At 38.8% G+C, this 22757-nt stretch overlaps 1 protein-coding gene across 4 annotated transcripts in view; it reads left to right on the forward strand.

Moving 5' to 3' along the window:
- The window catches only part of SYT14 (synaptotagmin 14), a 154707-nt gene that overhangs the window by 51715 nt on the left and 80235 nt on the right, over positions 1–22757 (forward strand). For 2 of the 4 annotated variants that reach the window (XR_012689795.1, XM_075204194.1), the window contains exons 1-2: positions 2305–3411; positions 7668–7862. Coding sequence is in view for 3 of the 4 variants with exons in the window: in XM_075204194.1 (XP_075060295.1) it covers positions 2427–3411; positions 7668–7862 (1180 nt within the window). In the remaining variant the exon portion in view is untranslated. Of the gene's footprint in view, positions 1–2304; positions 3412–7667; positions 7863–22757 lie in introns of those variants that run through there. The other 2 variants (XM_075204196.1, XM_075204195.1) reach the window with 2 other exon arrangements.

Raw genomic sequence — 22757 nt, forward strand, 5'->3', positions numbered from 1 at the left:
CCCTTTTTGCGTCTCTTTTTCTCACTCTTGGCAGGCAGGTCTCTCTGAAACAGTGCTTGCTGGAAGATGTAGTTTATCATTGTCTTTTGGTGAAGTCTGGTGGGAAGTAGTATAAATGGTGAATTAGTTTTAATACATCTATATGTGATTTGTGCAAATAGTAGAATAAATATTCCTCCCAGTGGATAAATGTGCCCAATTCTAGCTCCCAGCTCATGACTGCCATTGATTTGGTGGGGGAGGATAAGGCGAGAGTACCAGGCAGAGATATCACCTTTGGATTTGGAGGCCTAAAGGCAGGGTTTGGCTGGGTTGGGGGATTCTGGGTTCTACCCCAGTCTGGGGAAGAGACAATAGTCAGCTTTTGTTCTTTAGATATTTATAGAAATACCATTTAGGGACATTTAACTTCTAAAGTTGATTGGCAAAATATTCCATTTCCCAAGTGCGTTAAGATCTGCCTCAGGTGAGGACAGCAGGACTATTGTTGTTCACAAGGAGGTATACTGGGAAGCCCCAATAATATTAGATTCTAGGCTATCAAAGCACAGTTGTGATAGTTTACAAGCATCTCCTCTTAGCTAGTGTGGCTACAGACAAATCTGGGAAGATCTGAATATTTTCCAGTATATAACATATAGCATATGTCTCTTGAGAGGTGTATCTTCTTTAGACTTTGTTTTTTCATATGGAAACAATGGATGCATAGTAAAACACACTTATGGTAAGCTTCAGTTAGGTGTTTGGGGCTTGAGATGCACAATTCTATCAATAAAACTTTATTTGAAGCCTATGGAATCAGGGATTTAAAAATTGTCAGGATGTGCATCTCTAGATCTGAGTTTGGAGATCCTCCTAATTTGCTTGTTATTTCGTCTTGACCTCCAAGTTTGTCTCAGAGTTCCTGTAACTCTTTTCCCTGTTCTTGATATGCCGAGATAAGGTCATTATGGGATTTAACAAATCCCCAAATTTACATTCTACGTGGTCTGTGCATTGGTTGAGCTCCTGCAAATAGCATTCTGTGCATGACTGTAATGGTAAAGGACAATTCCACCTTTTGTGAAGTTGTTGTTAATTAAGTATACCGCCACTTACAACAGATGACGGGACCCAGGAACCCTACTTTGCTTGAAGCCGAGAGATGTAACTAAGCTCAAAATTGTGCTCATTTTAAAGTTGTCCTTAGCTCTCGATAGAGCTATATAGTACAGCTTCCATAGCGTTCTGTTGTAGCCGTCCTTAGCTCTCGATAGATCTATATAGTACAGCTTCCATAGCGTTCTGTTGTAGACCTGTGGGTAGACTTTCGTCTTCCAGCCCTGAGAATTGGTTCTTGAAGGTATTGATTGGTTCTTGAAAGTAACTGGATAACCCCATTTGCTTCACATGGGTTGGGCTGTTTATTTACTGACAGCTCTACTAAAGAAAAGGTTGTCCTTTAAAATAAATACACTTATATATTTTAAAAATAAAATGATGTTAAAGTACTGTTGGGTATAGTCCTCCAATACAACGCTCATTAAAATATATCTGGTAATGTATTTATGCAAAGTTGTAGCTTAAACTATGACTAAAGAATAATCACATTTTCTTACTTTGCACGTTATTCATCAAATCACAATGTAGCATAATTCTACTGCACGCTCTTCAGTAATATTATAAGAATATTGAAAGCTAAAATTATAACATGCTCATTGAAACAAAGTAACTAGTTGTGTCACCCTAGGACTGTAGTAGGCTGACTTATTATTGCTGTCAGAAACACATGATGAAGAGAAGAAATGCGTAGCGCTGATCCACTGCATGTGGTATAAAACCAACTTTCAGCTTTGTTAGAAAGAACCCTTTTCATCTAATAAGGCATTCATATATTCCCTGTTAGTACAAGCCCATTATTTTTTAAAGATTCAGGCAGGGATGTATCAGGTGTAACGGCTGCTTTTAGCCGTGTAAGACATTTCCTTGTATGGTCAGTGTTCCAGCATTCAAGTTATTAATTGAGCTGCTGAACCCATGCATTTCATTATTCTTTTTAAAATATTAAAGTGAATGCTTGTGTAAGCATAGTTTATTACATGGATGTATCTGAAATGTTGTGGTTTTTTTTCTTTCTTTAAAAATGATTTCTTTTCAAGATCTACTTTGCACAATCTCTGTTTTATATTATACTGTGTGGGACTGTGCTGTACATTATTATGCTTACAAATTATCACTGTCACCACAGAGATCACTGTTCACTCCTTCACAACCATATGTACAATCAAAAGACATCTGGATTGCAACAGGAAATGAGGACGGATTATTACTAACGGACTGTGACTGTACATAGAAATAATTTTGCAATTGGGAAATTGTTGAACGTTTTGAACTTTGTTTTGCTATATATGAATTTTTGATTGTATTTGAAGAAGAAGCTTTTGGTGATGGCATTTTTCAAGAGCTTCCAGCAAAGCATTAGTCTTCCATCCATGTCTTCCATTGTGGACACTCTAAGTAGTGCAGTTGATGGCCTGGCCAGTGCGGTTGAGGAGGTCAGTTATAGCATGGCCGATTCTGTCACTGAGCAGGTTACAAGTATGATACACGGTCTACGCACGGAAGAAGAAGTAAACCATATGTCACAGGGGCAGGAGGCACCTAATATCAAAGAGGACAGTCAAATACCTCAAGATAATTCCAATTCTTACTATGGAACTAATGCAGGTTTCTCACCAATGGATAACATTGGAGATGGATCTACTTTACATACTGTTTCAAGAACTCAAAATTCATCAGAGGGGAGCAGGAAAGAAAGGAAGTCAAAATATGACAACCTTCATGATGTAAATTCCAGCAAATATCATCGGGACGTGGAAGGCTTATCTGGCTGCAATGACTTTCCAGGCTCACAGACAAGTCAACATTATAATTCTAATGAGATCACAGAAGAAGAGGTTCAAATAAATGAAAATGGGGATTACAATAATTACATTGATGGACATAGTCATACCCAGGATGGGACAGAGAAAAGAGGGAGATCTAAACACATGGCCTATAAGTCAACTGATCATAAAACCAGTGATCAAGACCTTAGAGCATGTAAAAACCCAAATGATATCACCAATCAGGTGTCGAAATCATCAAGACACCGATCACCTAGAATGAACAATGACGTAACAACATCTCCTCTGTCTGCTTCACAGCATCGCAAACTTCCAAACGTAAAAGAAGTTCATGGTGGCCAAGCCAATATCTTACCAGCTAAAAAGCAGAGAAATCGCGGTGAAGATCCCAGAGGATACAACATAAAGCAGAATGATAGTCCTTCTAATAGAGGTAATGAAACCAGAAACAGTAAGGATAAACATCTTCACAAAGGTAAGGAACGCTGCATAGAGACGTCGCATGAAAAGAAAGCACCAAACAAAGGTAATCTGCCCTTCAACTCTTGGTGTGCAACAACTCTTCAGTGCTTTCCTCCAATTCTTCTTCCATCAGCCTCTGTCACCTTCAGATTGACTTTAACTCAATTGTCTTTGAAAATTGCTTGAATTTTTCATGTTTTCTATACCTTCCCTTAAAGTCTTGTCATCACCAATACACAGTGGAAGCCGTCATTTTCTAGGATTAACCAATCTTCATGAGAATACAGTGAACTGATATTCTGATATCACTGGCTGATGTCACTAAGATTTAGGGCTAAATATACTAAACTGCGGGTTTGAAAAAGTGGAGATGTTGACTTTAGCAACCAATCAGATTCTAGCTGTCATTTATTTAGTGCACTCTACAAAATGACAGCTAGAATCTGATTGGTTGCTATAGGCAACATCTCCACTTTTTCAAACCCGCAGTTTAGTAAATATACCCCTTAGTGAGTTGATAGGCAATATTCTTGTGAATAGTGGTGAAGCACAAAAATGGGTGGTACACTTTAATTTCTAAACAGCTATATCCATATTATAGTATATTCATATCTGTAGTCAGCAAATGACCCTATATAATTGGTACCATCGTTGGTAGATCATTATACAGAGGCCAACATTAAGCCAAATGCTTCTGGATGATTCGGACATATTTAGTATGGCTCAGTAACTTTTTTTGTTTTTCTGTCATACAAGGATATCTCCATGACCAGAATATTGTATATTCTGCAATATTGGTCATTTACTTCACTGGTAGTATAGGTAAAGTTAATCAATTTGAATGTAGATATCACATTGTTGAATTTACTAGTTAATAAAACTTTCCAATGCTTTTTCCTATTTCTGTATTCGTTATTTTGCGGCTATTTCATTCTTCGGAGACCAATAGTAAAGCCAACATTTATGAGATATTTTCAGTAGTGGCCACCATAGAGGCAACAGCATGTAATCTATTGTCTCATATTTACCCAGTAATGTGGGGCTTTCTGAAGAATGGGGCTTCTAAAACTCAATATTATAGAAATAGAAAAATTCTATTAATGTAAAAAAATAAAAAAAAATCAATTGTAGTAATTTAATTATGAATACGATGGCAACGATTTTCAGGCTCCTTCTGTAATCTAGTGTTTCTATTCTCTGGTTTCCTGTATGGCCTTTTCTGTTTCTGTTTTGAAAATAATTTGATAATTGAAATAATAAATAGGTGCCGTTGTAATTGGTTTAATACATTTGCAGTTTAGTGAACATAGTGTAGGGCCTTTCCAGGTCCTCTGGATTTAATCAGCATTTTCTGAAATGACAATCCTTGAGGTCTGGAGAATTTAATGCTGATTAAGTAATAATCTGAGCATACAATAAGATGATAGAAGGATAATATTCTTTTCTGTTACTGTGATCTGTGTTTACTAGTTTAGATAATTATTGTTAAATAATTTGGGCAGGTACAACAAGTAGATGGTTGTGATACTGACAAGGGGCCTGATTCATTAAGGATCTTAAATTTAAGAAGTTTCTTATTTCAGTCTCCTGGACAAAACCATGTTACAATGCAAGGGGTGCAAATTAGTTTTCTGTTTTGCACATAAGTTAAATACTGACTGTTTTCATGTAGCACACAAATACTTAATAGCTTATTTGTACACTGAAATTTAAAGTTGATATTTGTGTGCTACATGAAAAAAGAGTCAGTATTTAACTTATGTACAAAACAGAAAACTAATTTGCACCCCTTGCATTGTAACATGGTTTTGTCCAGGAGACTGAAATAAGAAACGTTTTAATTTAAAATCCTTAATGAATCAGGCCCAATGAGATTTAAGTCTTTAACATAGTAGGGGGAGTCAGTGACTTAAAGCAATAAATGGGTTAAATTACTAGTTTAGTAGGAGAAAGAGGGCAATGTTCATCCACTGTTCAGAAGCATATAACATTTATATAGAGTACCTAATTTAAGATCTGATGACTTTTATATTTGGGACATTTTTGAAAACTGTTCTAAAGGTGTCTGTTCAGACGGGGTAGTGTTGCCCATAGCAATCATTGTTGTTTGCTTTCATTTTCTAAAGCAGTGGTGGGCAACAGGCGGACCGCATCCTGCCGAGCCTTTTTCTGTGGCCTCAGCCTGCTGCTCCTGATCTCACTTATTCTCTGCAAGTAGAGTGTTAAGCTGGGTACACACTACAGAATTTTCCACCAACTTTTTAATGCCGATCGATGGTCCGATCGCTCGGTCCATGGACTGCATACACACTAGCCTTGTTTAGGACGATAAAGGGAAGAGCAGCTGTCCCATTAGCGACTTTTTACAGCCATGTTGTCGTGAGCAATGACTGTAATTTCGTACTCACTGTTGTGGATCGGTCGGAAGTTTATACACACTACACAACAGAAACGAGATTGGAAGGAAAATAGTTAATGGTACGACCAAACAAATGAGGCGACAATCGTCCATTTGGGCAGACTTTCGACCATCGTGTCACTGTACACACTGACCCGACTTTTGAACAAGCGGTCATATGTCGGCTGATTGAGCCGATTATTGGACGAAAACTGTATAGTGTGTACCTAGCTTAAGAGTGAATGGGAGCAGCTGGCTTCCTCATGATGGGATCTCCTCTGTACACTGCGGGGACAACCAATCAGAGGAGGAGAAGTTAGTGCAGTGCATGCAGCCATGCGGCCCTTGAAGTGATCGGGTTGCCCATCACTGTTCTAGAGTGTACTAGAAAATGATTTTACGATGTAGTGAGTGGTTTTGGGCTACACCTCCTCCTTTTCTACACAGTTACCTGTAGAACAGTTTCCATGAATGTCCCCCATGTATGTTCTTGTACTGTAGGGTAACCATTTATGTGGACTCATTTAAAAAAGTGGTGAGGTCAAGCACTGTGCTTCTGTCAACATATAGGGCCTGATTCATTAAGGCACGCAAAACATACGTAACTTGCTGGTTTTTAAAATGTAAATTGAGCATACACACGTCTGTATTCAACTAGAAGTGGATCTGAAGATACGTCTTTCGTTGAATACAGGTCTAGGTGCGCTCTGCTCTAGCAGACAATACTTCCAGTACATATGTGGAATATAAAGTCACAAAAGAACGCACACAAAAAAACCTATTCAATTAATGCCACCTGGGTTTTTCTTATTACCCCCATAAAATACAATTATTAGAATGTTATCAATGTCTACTGTGCATATAATGCATTTTTACAGCTGCTCCTGATTGCAAACACATGTTCTAGCATGTATGTGTGACCATCATCACTATCACTCGGCACTTACACCAGACCTGTGATACGACAGAAATACACGTACCTTAGAGATGCCCAAAGCTTGATTCGGATGCTGCCGCGTGCGCTCGTGCTTGGCACGTCCTTACTGTACACTGACCACGTGCATACGCCCAGTCCCCTGCCCCATTCCGCCCATGAAATCATAGGATGTAGTAAGGGTCCATTGCTCTTGGAAGGTGCTGCATTTACTGGCATATTGTCCGCTTCTGGGCATGCACAGAGCGATTTTACGCAATATACGCCCATTTACGTTACTTAATGAATCAGGCCTGTAACCTTTAAATATATAGTTTACATAAATTGGTTTAACCAGGAAAATAAAGCAATGAAATTATTTCATATTGTGGTATAAGTATAAATGTTTTTTTATTGTTGTGCTTTGGAAAGGTTCTAACAATTCTTATCGGAGATATATGAAAGTAATTATTTTATTATACAAATGTACATACAGTGATTGCATGCAATTTCTTTACTGTGACTTTAATATGTTTCCAATTGGGGAGCTTTGAAAGACGGAATAGGAGAGGCTATAGCAGTGATGGGCAACAGGCGACCCTAGGGCTGCATGTGGCCCTTGGAGCCTTCACCTGCGGGCCCCATCTCCTTCCTGTTTAACATGCATGCTGATATGTTATTAAAGATAGGTGTCTCTTTATTTGATTAATTGTATTGATGTAACTCATCACTGAGATTTAGAGTAATCTGCGGCCCTTTTGAAGGTCAGAGGGTCATCTGTGCCCATCACTAGGTTACAGCCTACCTGTCACATGACATATTAATTTCTGGATAAATACTTTGTTCGAGAAATGTTTACCCTTTATTTATTTACGTTTTAATTATCCTCAGAACTTTTTAATATCCCTTCACCCATATGTAGATAGGAAACAGATTTAGCAGACATATGTATATATTTACGGTCTACCATAATGAAATGTCTAGCGGGGTGTTTATCTGTTTTATATAGGTCGAGACCTACACGGTTCATCTTCAGAAAGTGAAGATGAAGGCCTGGGAAAATACCACGAGGCAAGGAGTCGGTTGCATGGCTCCAAACCCGTCTCAGATAAGCAACAGAATTATATGTGGGAAACAAGGCAGAAATACAGCCCCCTGTCTGCAGAGTATGATGGGTACAGCAGTGAGATGTCTGCAGATGAAGGTAAGACTCTATACACACATGTATGGCTAAGATGTACTGTCAGGATTTTACTTTACGGTGGAGACTCAATTGTCGCTATGTGTCGCTATGTGGAGCTGAGCTGGCAGTAACGGTCAGCCATAACATCGCTGCAAGGTGTCTCCGCGGACGTTCTGGAAACATCTTGCGCCGAATTTAATCTCCCACCAAAGGGTTCGTTTGCAGTAAAAATACAGGCGTTATTCCGGTTGTGTTTTTATCAGCTATCACCACATAGTGAATGTATATTGAACATTTATTCAAAGGGATTTTTGGCCTTGATGGTAAAGAGATTCTCCGTACACACTGTAGCAGTAGTTGCACCTGGAATGCAGCAATTTATACTACTGGTGCATCAGCTAAGAGCACCGAAGGGAAAACACAGTTTCTTCCAAGTATATGTTCTGCCGAGCCGTTTCCTACTACAAGTCGGCATTGCTCTGGTCACTGTGTCAGTCATCTCACCTGCACAGGTCTGTTAGTCTCAGAGCTGGAATGAGTGACTCCATTGTGGGTTAATCGTGAGATACCAACCTCTGTATATTCCAGGAACTATATGATATAAATGCAATAAAGCAATGACTGTGTCTGATAGTACTTTTGGCTTCTATTTCGGTGAATGGTTATTACTGTATAGTGAATGTGTCACACGTTTTATGAATTTGTAAATACAGTATAATAATAGTAAGGTAGGTTTTCAAGCCAAGAAATCCCAGTCTTTTACTACATTTTCCCCATGCTGCTGGTTTTGAAAGTTGAAAAAACTCACTGACATTTTTTTGAATGAAATAAGGGGGGGGGCGGAGGGGGAGGACCTCCAGCTTCTATACTACACATGAAATATTTCTGCAATTATGTGTTGCAAATATTACCTGTGTGCCTTTCTCTCTAACTGAGCGTTTGTGAATTAGAGTTTAAAGAGTACTCCTTAGATCATTCCAGGTAACTGGTTTCCAATCTTTAGTCATAGTGCTTAGAGATCTATAGAGGGTGTTGTGTTAAGCTGGGTACACACTACAGAAATTTCGACCAACTTTTTATGCCGAGCGATTTTACATGCGATCGATGTTCCGATCGCTCTGGTCCATGGACTGCATACACACTAGCCTTGTTTAGGACGATAAAGGGAAGAGTGGACGTCCCTTTAGCGACTTTTTACAGCCATGTTGTCGTGAGCAATGACTGTAATTTCGTACTCACTGTTGTGGATCGGTCGGAAGTTCATACACACTACACAGCGGAAACGAGATTGGAACGAAAATATTGAATGGTACGACCAACCAAATGAGGCGACAATCGTCCATTTGAGCAGACTTTCGACCATCGAGTCACTGCACACACTGACCCGACTTTTGAACGAGCGGTCGTATGTCAGCTGTTTGAGCCAATTATTGGACGAAAACAGTGTAGTGTTCACCACTTAGGGGTATATTTACTAAACTACAGGGTTGAAAAAGTGGAGCTGTTGCCTATAGCAACCAATCCGATTCTAGCTATCATTTATTTAGTACATTCTGCAAAATGACAGCTATAATCTGATTGGTTGCTGTAGGCAACATCTCCACTTTTTCAAACCCGCAGTTTAGTAAATATACCCCTTAGACTTTTTGACATCACTTTGATTTGGTACTTTTTTTCCTTTTTACTATTGAAGCTACACACAGATGGACATTTCTTTCCTGTGTTTACAAATGCCATGGGCATTTATTCTCCATGTCTAGTCCATGGGGTAAATGTATCAAACTGTGTGTTTCAGGCGGGTCTGAAAAGTGGAGATGTTGCCTATGGCAACCAATCAGATTCTAGCTGTCATTTTGTAGAATGTACTAAATAAATGATAGCTAGAATCGGATTGGTTGCTATAGGCAACATCTCCATTTTTCAGACCCACCGGAAACTCGCAGCTTGATACATTTACCCCCCGGAGTGTGGAAAATGCAAGCTGGCTAATTTTCTATGCCTGTAGCTGCCAATTTCGAAGTTAAAAAAGCTGTTAGGTGTTTACAAGCATTTTTTAGAATCTCATTCAAGTGCACTGAGGGGTGTTTAGGGAGATTATTAGTAGTACATCTGAAGTGTCAAAGTGCTTCATATATGCTTTAAGAGAATATCTGTCTGGATGTACCATAAACTCTCTTGCAAACAAAGATTTATTTATATTCACATTATATGCAGCACTTCCTGAATTATTCCTCTAGATGGCCATGTAAAACTTTCTTTTCACAAAAGGAGAATGTCAGAGCAATATCTTGTTTTGTGTATGCCTACGTATTTCGGAAGGAGAGTAGTAAAACAAATATACTTATGTTCATCAAAAATTAATAATATTGGAGGCTGTATGCTATGATATATTATGTGTATTATCGGTTACATGTATTTAGTTGTTGGAATAGGGTGCGATCATCCACCAAAGTTGCACATTTAAAGTTAATGCAGGTAATAATTATTTTTCTTAAAATATTTGATAGGCATATAACAATTTACTAATAAAAATATCCGCTCAGTCCTAACAAATGTGCCTAGCTTGCCTGTTTAACCTGCTAGTCCACTTGTTTGCAACAATACATAGAACTTATACCAATTTCACACTGCATTCCTGGCAATATCCTTTGTTTACTGAACACGGGTCTGCCCAGGTCTCCCTGACAACATCACAAGAGGAGCTTTGATTGGCTCCTCTTGTGCTTTTTTTTTTTTTAACTTTACAATAGGTAAAAGACCCGGGTCTAATTGCTGGGTCATCTGACCCGGGAATTAGCAGAGGACTCGTTCACACTGAGCCTCGACCCGGATCGAGGCTCAGTAACACGGGGTATTACTGTATGTATCAGTGGGTTGTCAGTAGACACAATTATAAATACAAAGCATGGCGTTCTAGACATAGGACCTCATTTAGAGTCAGACGCAAAGTCCAATTTAGGCGCATCTAACCAAAAAACACTACCACGCATGTGCAGAAAGCTCCAAATCCGCCTGCATCTTGGACGCAATTAACACTTGCGACAGCTTGCGACTCACTACGAGAGAATGGGAGGAACGCGGAATTGTGAAGGCGTGACCATGTAAATGCATCCTAGTCGCAGTGAGGCGCAGACGCAACACACGTCAAAACGGCTAAAGCTGTGCGGCAGGAATTAGGTGGCACAAGCGTTAGCTAGCTGCAGGAAGTGCTCGCAGCTCGATGGGGTATTACGAGTGGGTGGCAACTTGGGTTTGCTTGCAACTCGTAATACCCTACCAAGCTGCCGCACACTCCCACTCCTACACTCCCTACACGGACTTTGCGTCCGACTCTAAATGAGGTCCATAGTTTACAATTAGGTTGGGCTAGTATGAATGAGTATGCCCTAATCTTACAGGAGTCTATAGGCTTGTGCCTAATTTTAAAATTCTGTCTGTTTGTAACAACGCTTGATGTAGCATTTGTGGTTCCAGAAGTAGTTTTTGCCTGAAAGTTTCACAAACTTGCTACTCCTTTCGGAGTGGTGGCAGAAGGTGTTGCAGATGCCAGTGAAGGAGGGTTCAGATGGGCTGATATTTTGTTTTATTCTTAAAACTCCCTCTAACAAAAACACTTCTCACTGTTTTCATTAGGAGGATGTATTTTGTATCCCTTAGGTGTCATATATTATTATCAAACTAACTGATCACAATGGTATCTATAATAACTCTGCATAAACTTTCGTGGTGCTCCATTCAAACATGTGGACAATGTTTGTTTAACAAACGGGTCCGTACTGTATTATTCCCAGTTGAAATAAACATTTAACCTTGGAATTTTTCCTAAACTGCCATATATAACTTTATACTAAAGGGAAAAGCCATTTGTTCAAATAGAAAATCTATTGTTGTCAATGTAATTTCACATTCTGCATTTATACAGAGTAATGAATACTTCTTATAGATTATTATCACTTATGTGAATGACTGTCAATCACGCAGCAGTCAAATATATTAAAAGCCATTTCACTCCAACTTCTTTTGTAGTACAGAATACCAGCTGCGTCCTTCAGCATAATGTATTATTTTCTACGTTTTATTTTTACATTTGAGCACACTTTTAAGACAGGCATGTATTTTGCTCCATGTTGTCAATGGAAAGTCACTATTTTTGAAACTCTTACAATATGTAATAAAGAAGGTAGATAACTGGCTATACTTTTTGATTCAGGAGGTTGAGCATTGAATCTTATCTCATTATTTGTGCTAATGATGTTATTAATGACGTTTCTGAAAAACAATGAGATGATTAACTAATTGCAAATGAAAGTTGATTCCCCCCTCCCCCCCTATGGAATGCCCATCATTTAACACATTGGAGCATGGCACTTTGATCCTCAACATCTAACCATCTTTCATTCAACTGAAAAATGATAGTTTAAAATAATAAAACCCATTATCCCGCTCCCAGTTCACCCCTCCTCGACCGCCAACCCCCGGACAGTACGTTCGCTTCCTTTTTGACATTTTCTGTACTGTAAAATTGTCTGTCGTATAGTTCATCCTTCCTAATGCTATGTGTATTTCTTATTCAAATAGACAATGTATATCCTCATCATCCACCCTCTTCCCTTTGTGCCTCCACCCCCCTCCCTTACAAAAATATTAATGAAACATATTAAAAAACAAAAAAAGCCCTCCATATTCACAATTGAAGGTTATTTCTTGTGGTTCGCATAAGAGGAAAAAAATCTTTCTTAAATTTGTTGATTCGTTGTTGTTATTTTGACACATTTTTAGTCAGAAAAATGAACAATAAAACAATGAATCTTTATCTTTATTAACAAAGTATGACCAGAGAAGCAAAATGATTGAACTATGAGCCACTCGGTCCCTCACATCTTGCCAGTAGTTCTCCTTAAGATGAGATCTTTATTCTTTCATGGCGATTCTGAGTACTTTCACCAGAGGTGAGTACAAATTCCCTTTGCACACATTTCTTCCCCATTCTGGTGTTTTGCTCTGAACAACAACTGAACCTCTTGGCCATGTTGCACTAGACAGTTAAAATCTAGTTGTTGCTGTAGGTCATTGCAAATTTTGCACATAAAAACAATATTTGTAAATGAGCCCTGTATTGTGGAAAGTCAGCATGACTTTTATATGACATGGCTAATTGTATCATAGTAATAAAGTTAATATATGGTCTTTACTTTTTGTTGAATGTTGCTTAAGACTATGGGCTAGATTTACTAAGCTGCGGGTTTGAAAAAGTGGGGATGTTGCCTATAGCAACCAATCAGATTCTAGCTTTCATTTATTTAGTACATTCTACAAAATGACAGCTAGAATCTGATTGGTTGCTATAGGCAACATCCCCACTTTTTCAAACCCGCAGCTTAGTAAATCTAGCCCCATGTCTGTAAGGCTGGTTACCCACTAGCATTAGGGCAATTCCAGTGACACTCTATCAGGACACTACATTGACCCCCCTTACGTTGACTTGCAGTGAGTGTGAATAAATAGAGCCGGCATCATCCACAATATGCTGCTGCGTTCCTGACCGCAGGTGCTAAAGTGAGTGGGTATGAGGGCATTGGAACCAATAGGTTCCATCTCCGTACCCGCTCACATGCTTTCAGTAATATTAATAAATGTTCAACAGGTGCCAAACCACAGAGCACATTAATCTTTGCTTATATCTTTCTTTCACCGTTATTAGTGTTCCCTAGTGAACTTTTAAAGAAAGTAGAAAGGAGTAAATGAAAAAATGTAAAATGTATGTGCCGATTTTTACTGACTTATGTGTGGAATTTATTGGGCTTGCCCCCCCAGTGTAAAAGTGTGATTTATTGTGATTTGTTCATTAAATCTTAAGGTGGACTAGTGTGTCAATCATGCCATTCTATTTTAATGATTTAACAGCTGGAGTCTTTGACACATTTATCATCAATGCATTTATTGACACTCAACTGACACCAGTGAAACAAGCTGCCACTTTGGCTCTAGTAAATCTGATTGCAATTCTTCTCCACGTCAAATGATAAGTATTCCTGTTCTTCAGACTTAGGTTGTGAAAAAAAAATAAAGTTGAACAGTGAAAATGCCATTAACTGTTTTGAACAGGAAGATAAAAAAATTACGGATTACAGTTCATACATGTAATCCACTCCAATGGGGCAGGGACTGATGTGAGTGAGATCTCTGTACAGCGCTACAGAATCAGTGGGGCTATATAAATAAATGATGATGATGATGATGTGAGCATATGTATATCCCAAAGCTGCTTACGTTTCAATGTAAAATAAGTCTATAAACAGTAAGACAATGAAGGTAAATCTTTTTACTAAAGCAAAACCAGATAAAATACATCTAAACCAATTTGCATTTGATCACAGCTGTTGGCAGTGGCGGATCCAGGGGGGGGGGGGGGGGGGGGGGCTTGCTGCTGGCGCCTGCACACTATGTGCAGTTCCGTTCGGCAGTGACAGGCAGGGACAGTGTGCTGCCCGGCCGCTCTGATTGTTTTTAATCAATCAGAGCGGCCGGGCAGCACACTGTCCCTATCTGTCACTGCCGAACGGAACTGCGCATAGTGAGCAGCCGCCGGCAGCCTCAGATGTCAAAAAGGGGACGGGGCCTAAATCGCCCCCCTAAATCGCCCCGGGTAGAAGTATTTTCTAGATCCGCCCCTGGCTGGTCCCAGAGAGTTCAACTGTCAATGTTGTTGCAGTCTCTGTTCTTCTTGTGGTGATCTCTGCGGTCTCCTCGGTGGTTGCAGACGCTGCCACAACTTCTGTTAATATTGGAAACAAGTATCCTGGCTCTAGCAGTGAGTATGCTGCCAAACAATTATACCAGGCACACAGCTGCTTAAAGCTGGGGGATAACAAATGCAAAATCCATCTCCAGAACAGGAAGGATGTTTGGTTGATGTAATTGGTGAAGGACAGTCATGGTTACCGGTAGATGTGTATAAGGACTAACTCATCTCTCATGTTTCCACCTTCCGCTGTCTCTGCTTAATCCAACCATCCAATGTTTTATGTCATTGTATGTAATTTGTGTCATGATCCGCTAAATAAAGGATAATAATAATAATGTAACCCCCATTGCATTGATGTTTGATGTGGTAGTGTGTCCTCTCTGACACCTACCGACCGGCAATGCCTTTAGGTGAAATACCCAGCCGAAACTTAGGGCCTGATTCATCATTGGACGCAACCTGCACACAATATGTGTTTAAAAAAGGACCACACAGAACTTGAGCTTAGTTCCGACCATATTCAAATACAAGCAGATCTCTGTGTACATATTCATGTGAATCTGGGAATCAGTACGCTCTGGCTAAACGTTACATGTAATATAAAGGCAATATAAAAACACACATTAGAACATACACGCAAAAAATATTTTATAAAATAAACGAACAACTCTTAATCAGGCGTTTAGTCTCCAGAGTGTATGGGTCAGTGTGGGAAAACAGAGGAAATACTGTGTGCCAGGTAATATGGTGCACAGGCAGAAAAGGTGGAGATAAGGTCACCTTCTTCAGAGTCTATATACAGTTTCTTGTACTACATCAAATAACACATTGCAGCATAAATCACTTCTTCACATCTGTACATTGAAGTGTAAACGTCTTTAGCATCCCAACCATCCTAACCTTTATAGTGGTTTAATAAGTCCACTTGGTCTAGTGAGCTAACACTCATTCATGGCTGGTCTGTCACTGTATAGATTGCTTTTCTCCTCCTGCCCTATAACTTTTAGCTAACTGATCTCTTATACCCCATAATTCCACACACTGAACTCTTCTCTGTAACTGTCACTATACTGGATCTTCTCATGTATTGCAGTACCTGTAATTAACTGAAATAAACATCAATTTAACTCTTGCATTCTGATTCTAACACTTGTCTGGATTTCTCTCCTTGTTGTCGATCACTGCTCTGTCACAATACTAGCCTTATATCGTTATCAATATTCGGATCTCAACACTTCACTATGAACTCTCAAACCTCTGAACCTGACTCAGCTCTGAATTCTTAACTTTGACCTCTCAACGCACTAGCTACCAGAACTACACGCCATCCTCCCCTTAAACAATCATTCCCACTCTCTGTACCACACACTCTCATGCCCTAGGAGGGGTTACAGTTATGTTGAACATGGTTGATTAAGTAACAAAACAGCTATTTAAATAATACATTTTCGCTCTGTAATACATAGGCTTATGTATGTATTAATGGCCAAATGTGACTTTACATAGGACAAGTCCCTTTGTGCCCTTTCTTGTCCTGGAATTATCTGTAATAGATCCACTGAGTCTATCATGTGAATACAAATTTCAGCTAACTTGCATTGTTGGTTTGATATACCCTGTAGTAGATTGGAACTAATGGTAACTGAAACAGCAAACATTAAAGAGTCATCTCTCTTAAAGCATTGGGCACAATATACAGTTATGTACACTCAGAGTACAAGCCCCTGGCACATAACTTTTCATGTTGGGATTTCAGAACTTCTGAGGTCAGCAGAAGACATGGTAGTGTTGGCGGGCGTGGCTGCAGAGCTACACACAGTGACTGCTACCTGAAGACAAAAGGTTCTACAGTCTCTGCAGATTAACTGTATCTAACCAATGATGCAAAGATTAACTTTCAAAATGAATGTTGTAGCAGAAGGCTGTGAGATCATGTTTCTAAATGTGGATTCAACGCACGGAGAACTGATAAATGTGTAAGATTTAAGTAGCATGTATCCTATCCTGCTGGCTGTGCCTTCATATGTGTATATTGTATGATATTAACAATACAAAATAGCTGTAGACATTACAGACGCAGAGTATGTCCCCCTTCAGATCCCTTTTAAATAGCAGTATCATTTTCTGTACTGATAGAAGGGTATTTCTAAGTGTGAAAATTGCCTCTTTGTGGGTGTCTATACAATTGCAAAAACCAATTACTCTCCATGGTAACTGTATTAATATCTATATGTATATATGTTTCTATCCTTCTGTCTGTATGTTAAGCTAACAGTGTGTAAACCAGATATACTCTATTGCATTTACTGTTCATACAAAAAATATCTTATGCTGTGAACAGCGCTGGACTAATGTAAGACAGGAGAATGGAGGGGTCCATCCTCACGTCTGCTTTATGGGGGCAAGGTTCATGCGGACTAGGTATGGGTTTATCTTGTCCCTAAGGTTAGGGAGGATAATACAGGGGCTGATCCAGGGGGAGGCAATTGGGCCCCCCTCCCCACCCCCCCCCAGCAGCGGAAGTATAACATTTAAAATGTCAAGATGCCAATCAAAGGGGGCAGGGACAATCGCAGCACGGGGGTGAGGCCATTTGGACTGGCCAATTAGACTGAAGGGGCGTGGCTGTGCTTTGGAATCTGTTTCATTATGTCCCTACCACTCAGTGTTCACTAAGGTGGGTGGGGCTTGGTGATGTAATTGATCTGCAAATTTTATGATGCATTCCTATTTTTTTTTTTTTTTCTTCACCTCTGCATCTCTATAGCAATATTGGAAATATTACTGAAACTGAAAGCCCAGGTTCAGTTACATGTTGTTGAAAATAAGTTCAAAATTAGATAAAATGTAATAAACAAATGTAAAAATATTTTTAGCCTTTGCATTAAAATGGTTTATTTAAAGAAAAAAACTATTCTAAAAATTAAAATAAATTATTTGGATCTGTTATCTGATAATAGCATAGATATTGCAGCATTTTAATCACCCCCACAATATGGGTTAAATTGGTTTGGTTTCCTCTTGTAAAGGAATTTCCTATTTTCGCCCTTTCCTAAACCTGCCCCTTTGTCTGCCCATTTAATAAATATAATAAATCTATGCAGCAGTGGTCATCATATTTTAGCATTTATTCAAGTGGAAACATAGATATCATGGTTATTTTTTGCATGGTAGCTCAATTCTATAGAGACCTGCGTTTATGTAGTGAAAATGAATGATTGCATGTGCCCTCTAATTTCCTTTTGTCCTTCACTATTTCTCAATTTATGACATCCCATGACTTTCCCCTGGAGTCATTAGTAGGGCACTCTAGAAACGAGCAGCCAGAAGAGTGAGAAAATACACAGAGGTTATGGAATCGGCCACGATACCGACGATTGATAAGCACGAAACTGTCTGCTTACTAAAGTATAATTTGTATATAATATATAATCAGAATATAAATTGTTCTGATTTCTTAAGAACAGCGCTCCTATTTAATGGCAGCTCATTTTGTTTATAATTTTACATATGTTGTGACTTACATTCACTGGGACATGCAAATATAATTAATAGAAACCTTCCCCCGCCAAACAAAAAGAATTGTTTTTATTGTGTTAAGGAAAATAAATAGCCACTATTCAAGTTATTAGAATGCTAAAAACAGGTTCACTACATAACCAAAATGTTATTTACTAATCTGCTTATTTTCTGGATCTTTCGATCCAAAAGGAACCTAACAAGGGGGTCAAAGTGCTGGGGGGCCTACTATAAAGCTAAGGAGGGCATCTAGTGAATGGGGGCAGGTCAATATATATGAATTTTTGTAAGTGTTTTAATGATTTGATTAATTTAATTTATTTCTGCATTTTATATTCAAGTATTTATTTAAATAAATTAAGAACGCCCTCCATGTTCTGCTGGCCTTATTCATAGGATGTGTAGATGTTTTTTATACATGGTAGTTTAATACACCCATCAGCCCCCACTCTCCCCCTCTGGCGAGGGATTGGGGACGTTTTTATTTTATTAAAATGCTTTTTAATTTAGTGTGTGTTTTCTTTTCTCCTAAATACTGTTTTGGAACTACATTTTCCAGCAGCCCCTGACTGCCAGAGCATGCTGTTACTTATAGTTCAACAAGCACCAGCATGCTCAATAAGTCAATGGCTGTCGGGCCTTACTACAACTTGTAATTCCACAGTAGTTTAATGTAATGTATTTTTTTTCTTTACACTGTTACCCTGGCACCCACCATCCCAGGGAACCTTACTCAGCATGGGATTGATTGTCCCGAGAGTGACACGGGGCAAATGTTTTTTGCAAGCTCATTTTCCCTAGGGCTTTAAACCCGTATTGACTGGGCTGTGCCTGGTTCACTTGGCAGGGGTACCCCATGCTCTTTGTTCCACTGATTTAGTGGTAACCAGCTCAGGCTTTAGCACTGGTGCTCAGAGACTCTGCAGCCAACCTCTGTGAACGGAACAAGAGATATCACAAAGTGAGAAGTAACTGCTGTGCAGTACCTTGTAGAGACATAGCTTGATCTGCACACACATTGATTCCAAAGCAGTGAAACAGAGAAAAATATTAACTGGACATTGATTGAATAAGCATGCTAATAGGGAGGCAAATTCATGACTAATTAACAATAATTATTAATAATAACTGGTTGTTACTAAGTTCTAAATTACGCTGCTGTATAAATATAAGTTAGATATATGTACTCTCATGGCCAATGAATCTGAGTAAAATTGTAATAAGCTATCCTGGAGGAAACAAATACCACATGTTCAACCTGCTTTATCTGGTGCCACAAGTAATGTTCAGATATAGCTTAAATTTCAGTTTTGTGGAACATTTAAGACTGTGGGGTTTATTTACTAAACTGCAGGTTTGAAAAAGTGGAGATGTTGCCTATAGCTACCAATCAGATTCTAGCTGTCATTTTATAGAATGTAATAAATAAATGATAACTGATTTGAATCTGATTGGTTGCTATAGGCAACATCTCCACTTTTTCAAACCCACTGTTTAGTAAAAATACCCCCTATGTCGCCTATTTATTAAACCATGAACCATGCGGAAACGGCTTTTACCACATCGTTTAAGCATTTTTAAGTTAATTATCGAACGAAAGCCTAACGCAGGAGATATCATAGATATCTCCTGCATTAGGCTAAGTTTCGCATTGAACCACAGTCCCCATAATAATGGGACCTGCGGTCTGGGGCAATTTAACAAGCTCCACATGTGCAACTGTCAGGATGAGAGCATAAATCTGATATGATGAAATAGAATATTAAATGCCAGGGCCCAAATGCATTGATACATAAATGAAACTGATTTACAACTCAGACAATTGTTTGACCAAATGTTTTTAAAAAGGAAACAATTAGCCCAGTAGGAGGTAATTAGGTTGAGCAAAACCTTTTGTGAGGAGACCTGCTTAAGATATGCAGATCACAGACATCCATTGTTTTTGATCATGTATTCCACTTCCTAATTGACTTCCTTTCAATAGGTAGTGTAAACACAAAGAACCAGTAAATGTAAATGAGAGAGCCAGATGCTTAGGTGAGAATCTTGGAGACAAAGGCCACATTTGAAAGCCTATACAGGTATGTAGAAATATGGACTTCAAAGGAAAATATCTTCATAGTTCATATTTTGGGAAATCTGGGTGCGACTCCATACCAATGAGCAGAAATCACACCAGGGTTGTGAATGACAGGTACTGGCGGTATCCGGGAACAGCTATAATCACATGTCTTTGGGAAAAGTATGTCACATTGTCATAATTCCATCATGTTTGGTATTTAAATGTGCAGGAAATTATGACCGATTTATTAAAGGGGAAGTTATGTCTCTGGGATATATCTGAGAGAAGCTACCAAAGGTCAAGACTTTTGAACAAATCCTAAGTGACTCCCAGGGGATATCCTTGCCCCCCCTATTAGCATTTAACACTGCCCCTGTGAAGACCGTCCCATTTCATTTTGCTTAAAAAACCTGTGTTAGGAAGGGCAGGTTGTCAGATGTTTTGGGAAATCAATTCACACTGGTAAGCTCTTCATCTTCCAAGCCAATTTCCCTTGGCCAGAAAAGGCAATTCATGTAAGTGCCACTCTGAATGAAACCCCTTTTATTTTAAACGGCTTTGCTTGTGTATGTTATCTCAATCTATTAATTGTTTATTAGTATTTTTTAATATCTGTGTGCCCTGTACTTTTGTATATTAAATCTGTAATTTAAAATGTTGCGTCCTTGGTACTCTAACGAATCCATTAGCCTGTTAAGAAGAAATAGCTTGACTAAGTTAACACTTTGAATACCAGTGTGTGATTTGTTGATACATTTGATTAACAAGCTTAGTGTGTGCTTGCATTTACATTTGTGTAACAGTCTGGTGGTGTGAAGAGTTCGCTGGTGTAGGTCTTGCTGGTCTGTGAGCAGCTAGAAGCCTTGTGTGCCAGTGTGGGACAATATATTGGGGTCCTATTGTCAGTATTGAATAGGTGGTGGCAGACCTGAAGTGTGTGAAGTGTGAGTGCTGTTTGGGGGCGATTCAGCAGGTCTATAACCTGTGTGATTGATAGGTAAAGAGTGGCTGCGGGCTGGAATCGTGTGACCTCATACAGCAAACACCCCCAAAGATGCAGCAGCTGGGAGCATGTCCGTGACATGATGCTGAAAAGTCATCTGTCATTGTTGTGATGACATATTATAATTAACAGGGCAAAAACCTGTTCATTATTAACTAGGCCCAAAACAGCCTTGTTTAGAGTTAGAAGTAAACCCACCTTGAACGTGCAAGGTGCAATTTAGCATTTTGGCCAAACAGAGCTGCGCTGCACGGGAGGCAAATTTAAAATGTATGGGCAAATTTAGAAGGGAGTTGCATCCTAGCTAAATTTTAATTCACATTGGAAAAATAAAGCTGATTAGTATTTGTGTACTATAGGGAAAATAATGCTGTTTTTTTCCCTGCATGCAAAAAAATTGCATTTGAACCTTTTGCGTTGCAACATGATTTATCCAGGTGCAAAATTGCATCTTTCAGCGGAGTTGCTCTTAACTTTAATAATTGGTACCCTAAATTTTTATCTTCGGATAGAAGCTGAGCCTGATAAGACCTTTGCTAAGTGCTGTTTAAAAATGTATATTCTATTTAAAAAAAATAAAAATAATAATAATAAAGTCTTGTCAGTGCCTATGACATAGGGAGAGAGAATGTCTTGTGCAAGATCACAATTAAAGTTTATTTCCAAACATGCAAATGTTGTTTTACGAAGTGACATGTGAAAAAACATGTTTTTAACGTTTTAAGTGTGTGGATTTAAGTGTATGGATTTTCTTATGTTAGGAATTAGGCTTATTGGAGTTGTTTCTTGTTAATTGCAGTTAAGATGCATTAGAACACCTACTTTTACACCCATATACTAAAATAATATTTCATTTTGAAGGATCAAATTATTTAAATTATATAAAAGCATGGAGAACAGCCTTTTTCACCTTGCAAGAGAATTTTTTTTGTTTACCACCTCTGAGGTGGTGGAGAATGTATCTTGTCCTTTGCAGCTTGCATCAATTTAAGGGAGTGGGTGACTAGGGGCATTACCTACTGATTGCAGACAAGGGGCACTCATGTACCTGAGTCTAAGCCAGCAAGCACAAACAAAGTTTTGTTTTGAAGATTGAGATATTTAAATGAAATCCAACGTTTGTGAAATGCGCATTTGTAGGGTCATTCCCTTGTTAGCTGAAGGACGCAAGGCTCTTTCTTCCTCTGGAGAGAGTTACCAGAGATTGGATCTCAGTCTTTACTGTCAATGGGATGCCGTATGCACCTTACGGGTGTAATTGATATGGTAAAGCTCATTTTTAAGGTGCGTTTTTTTTATGCAATTAAAAAGTTAAACTATACAGTCATGGCCAAAAGTTTTGAGAATGACACAAATATTGGTTTTCACAAAGTCTGCAGTTTCAGTGTTTTAGACATTTTATGTCAGATGTTTCTATGGTACCACAATACTTGTGTCATTCTCAAAACCTTTGGCCATGACTCTACAATAGTGACACATGTAATAAAGATAGTTTTAATGTCTACTTACTCATGTTTAGTTTGGGATATACTTGAGGTTGTCATGGACTGTGTTATAAAACAAAATTAAATCAAAAGTTGAAATTCT

This window comes from Mixophyes fleayi, chromosome 3 (assembly GCF_038048845.1).
Source record: "Mixophyes fleayi isolate aMixFle1 chromosome 3, aMixFle1.hap1, whole genome shotgun sequence".
Taxonomy (NCBI): domain Eukaryota; kingdom Metazoa; phylum Chordata; class Amphibia; order Anura; family Limnodynastidae; genus Mixophyes; species Mixophyes fleayi.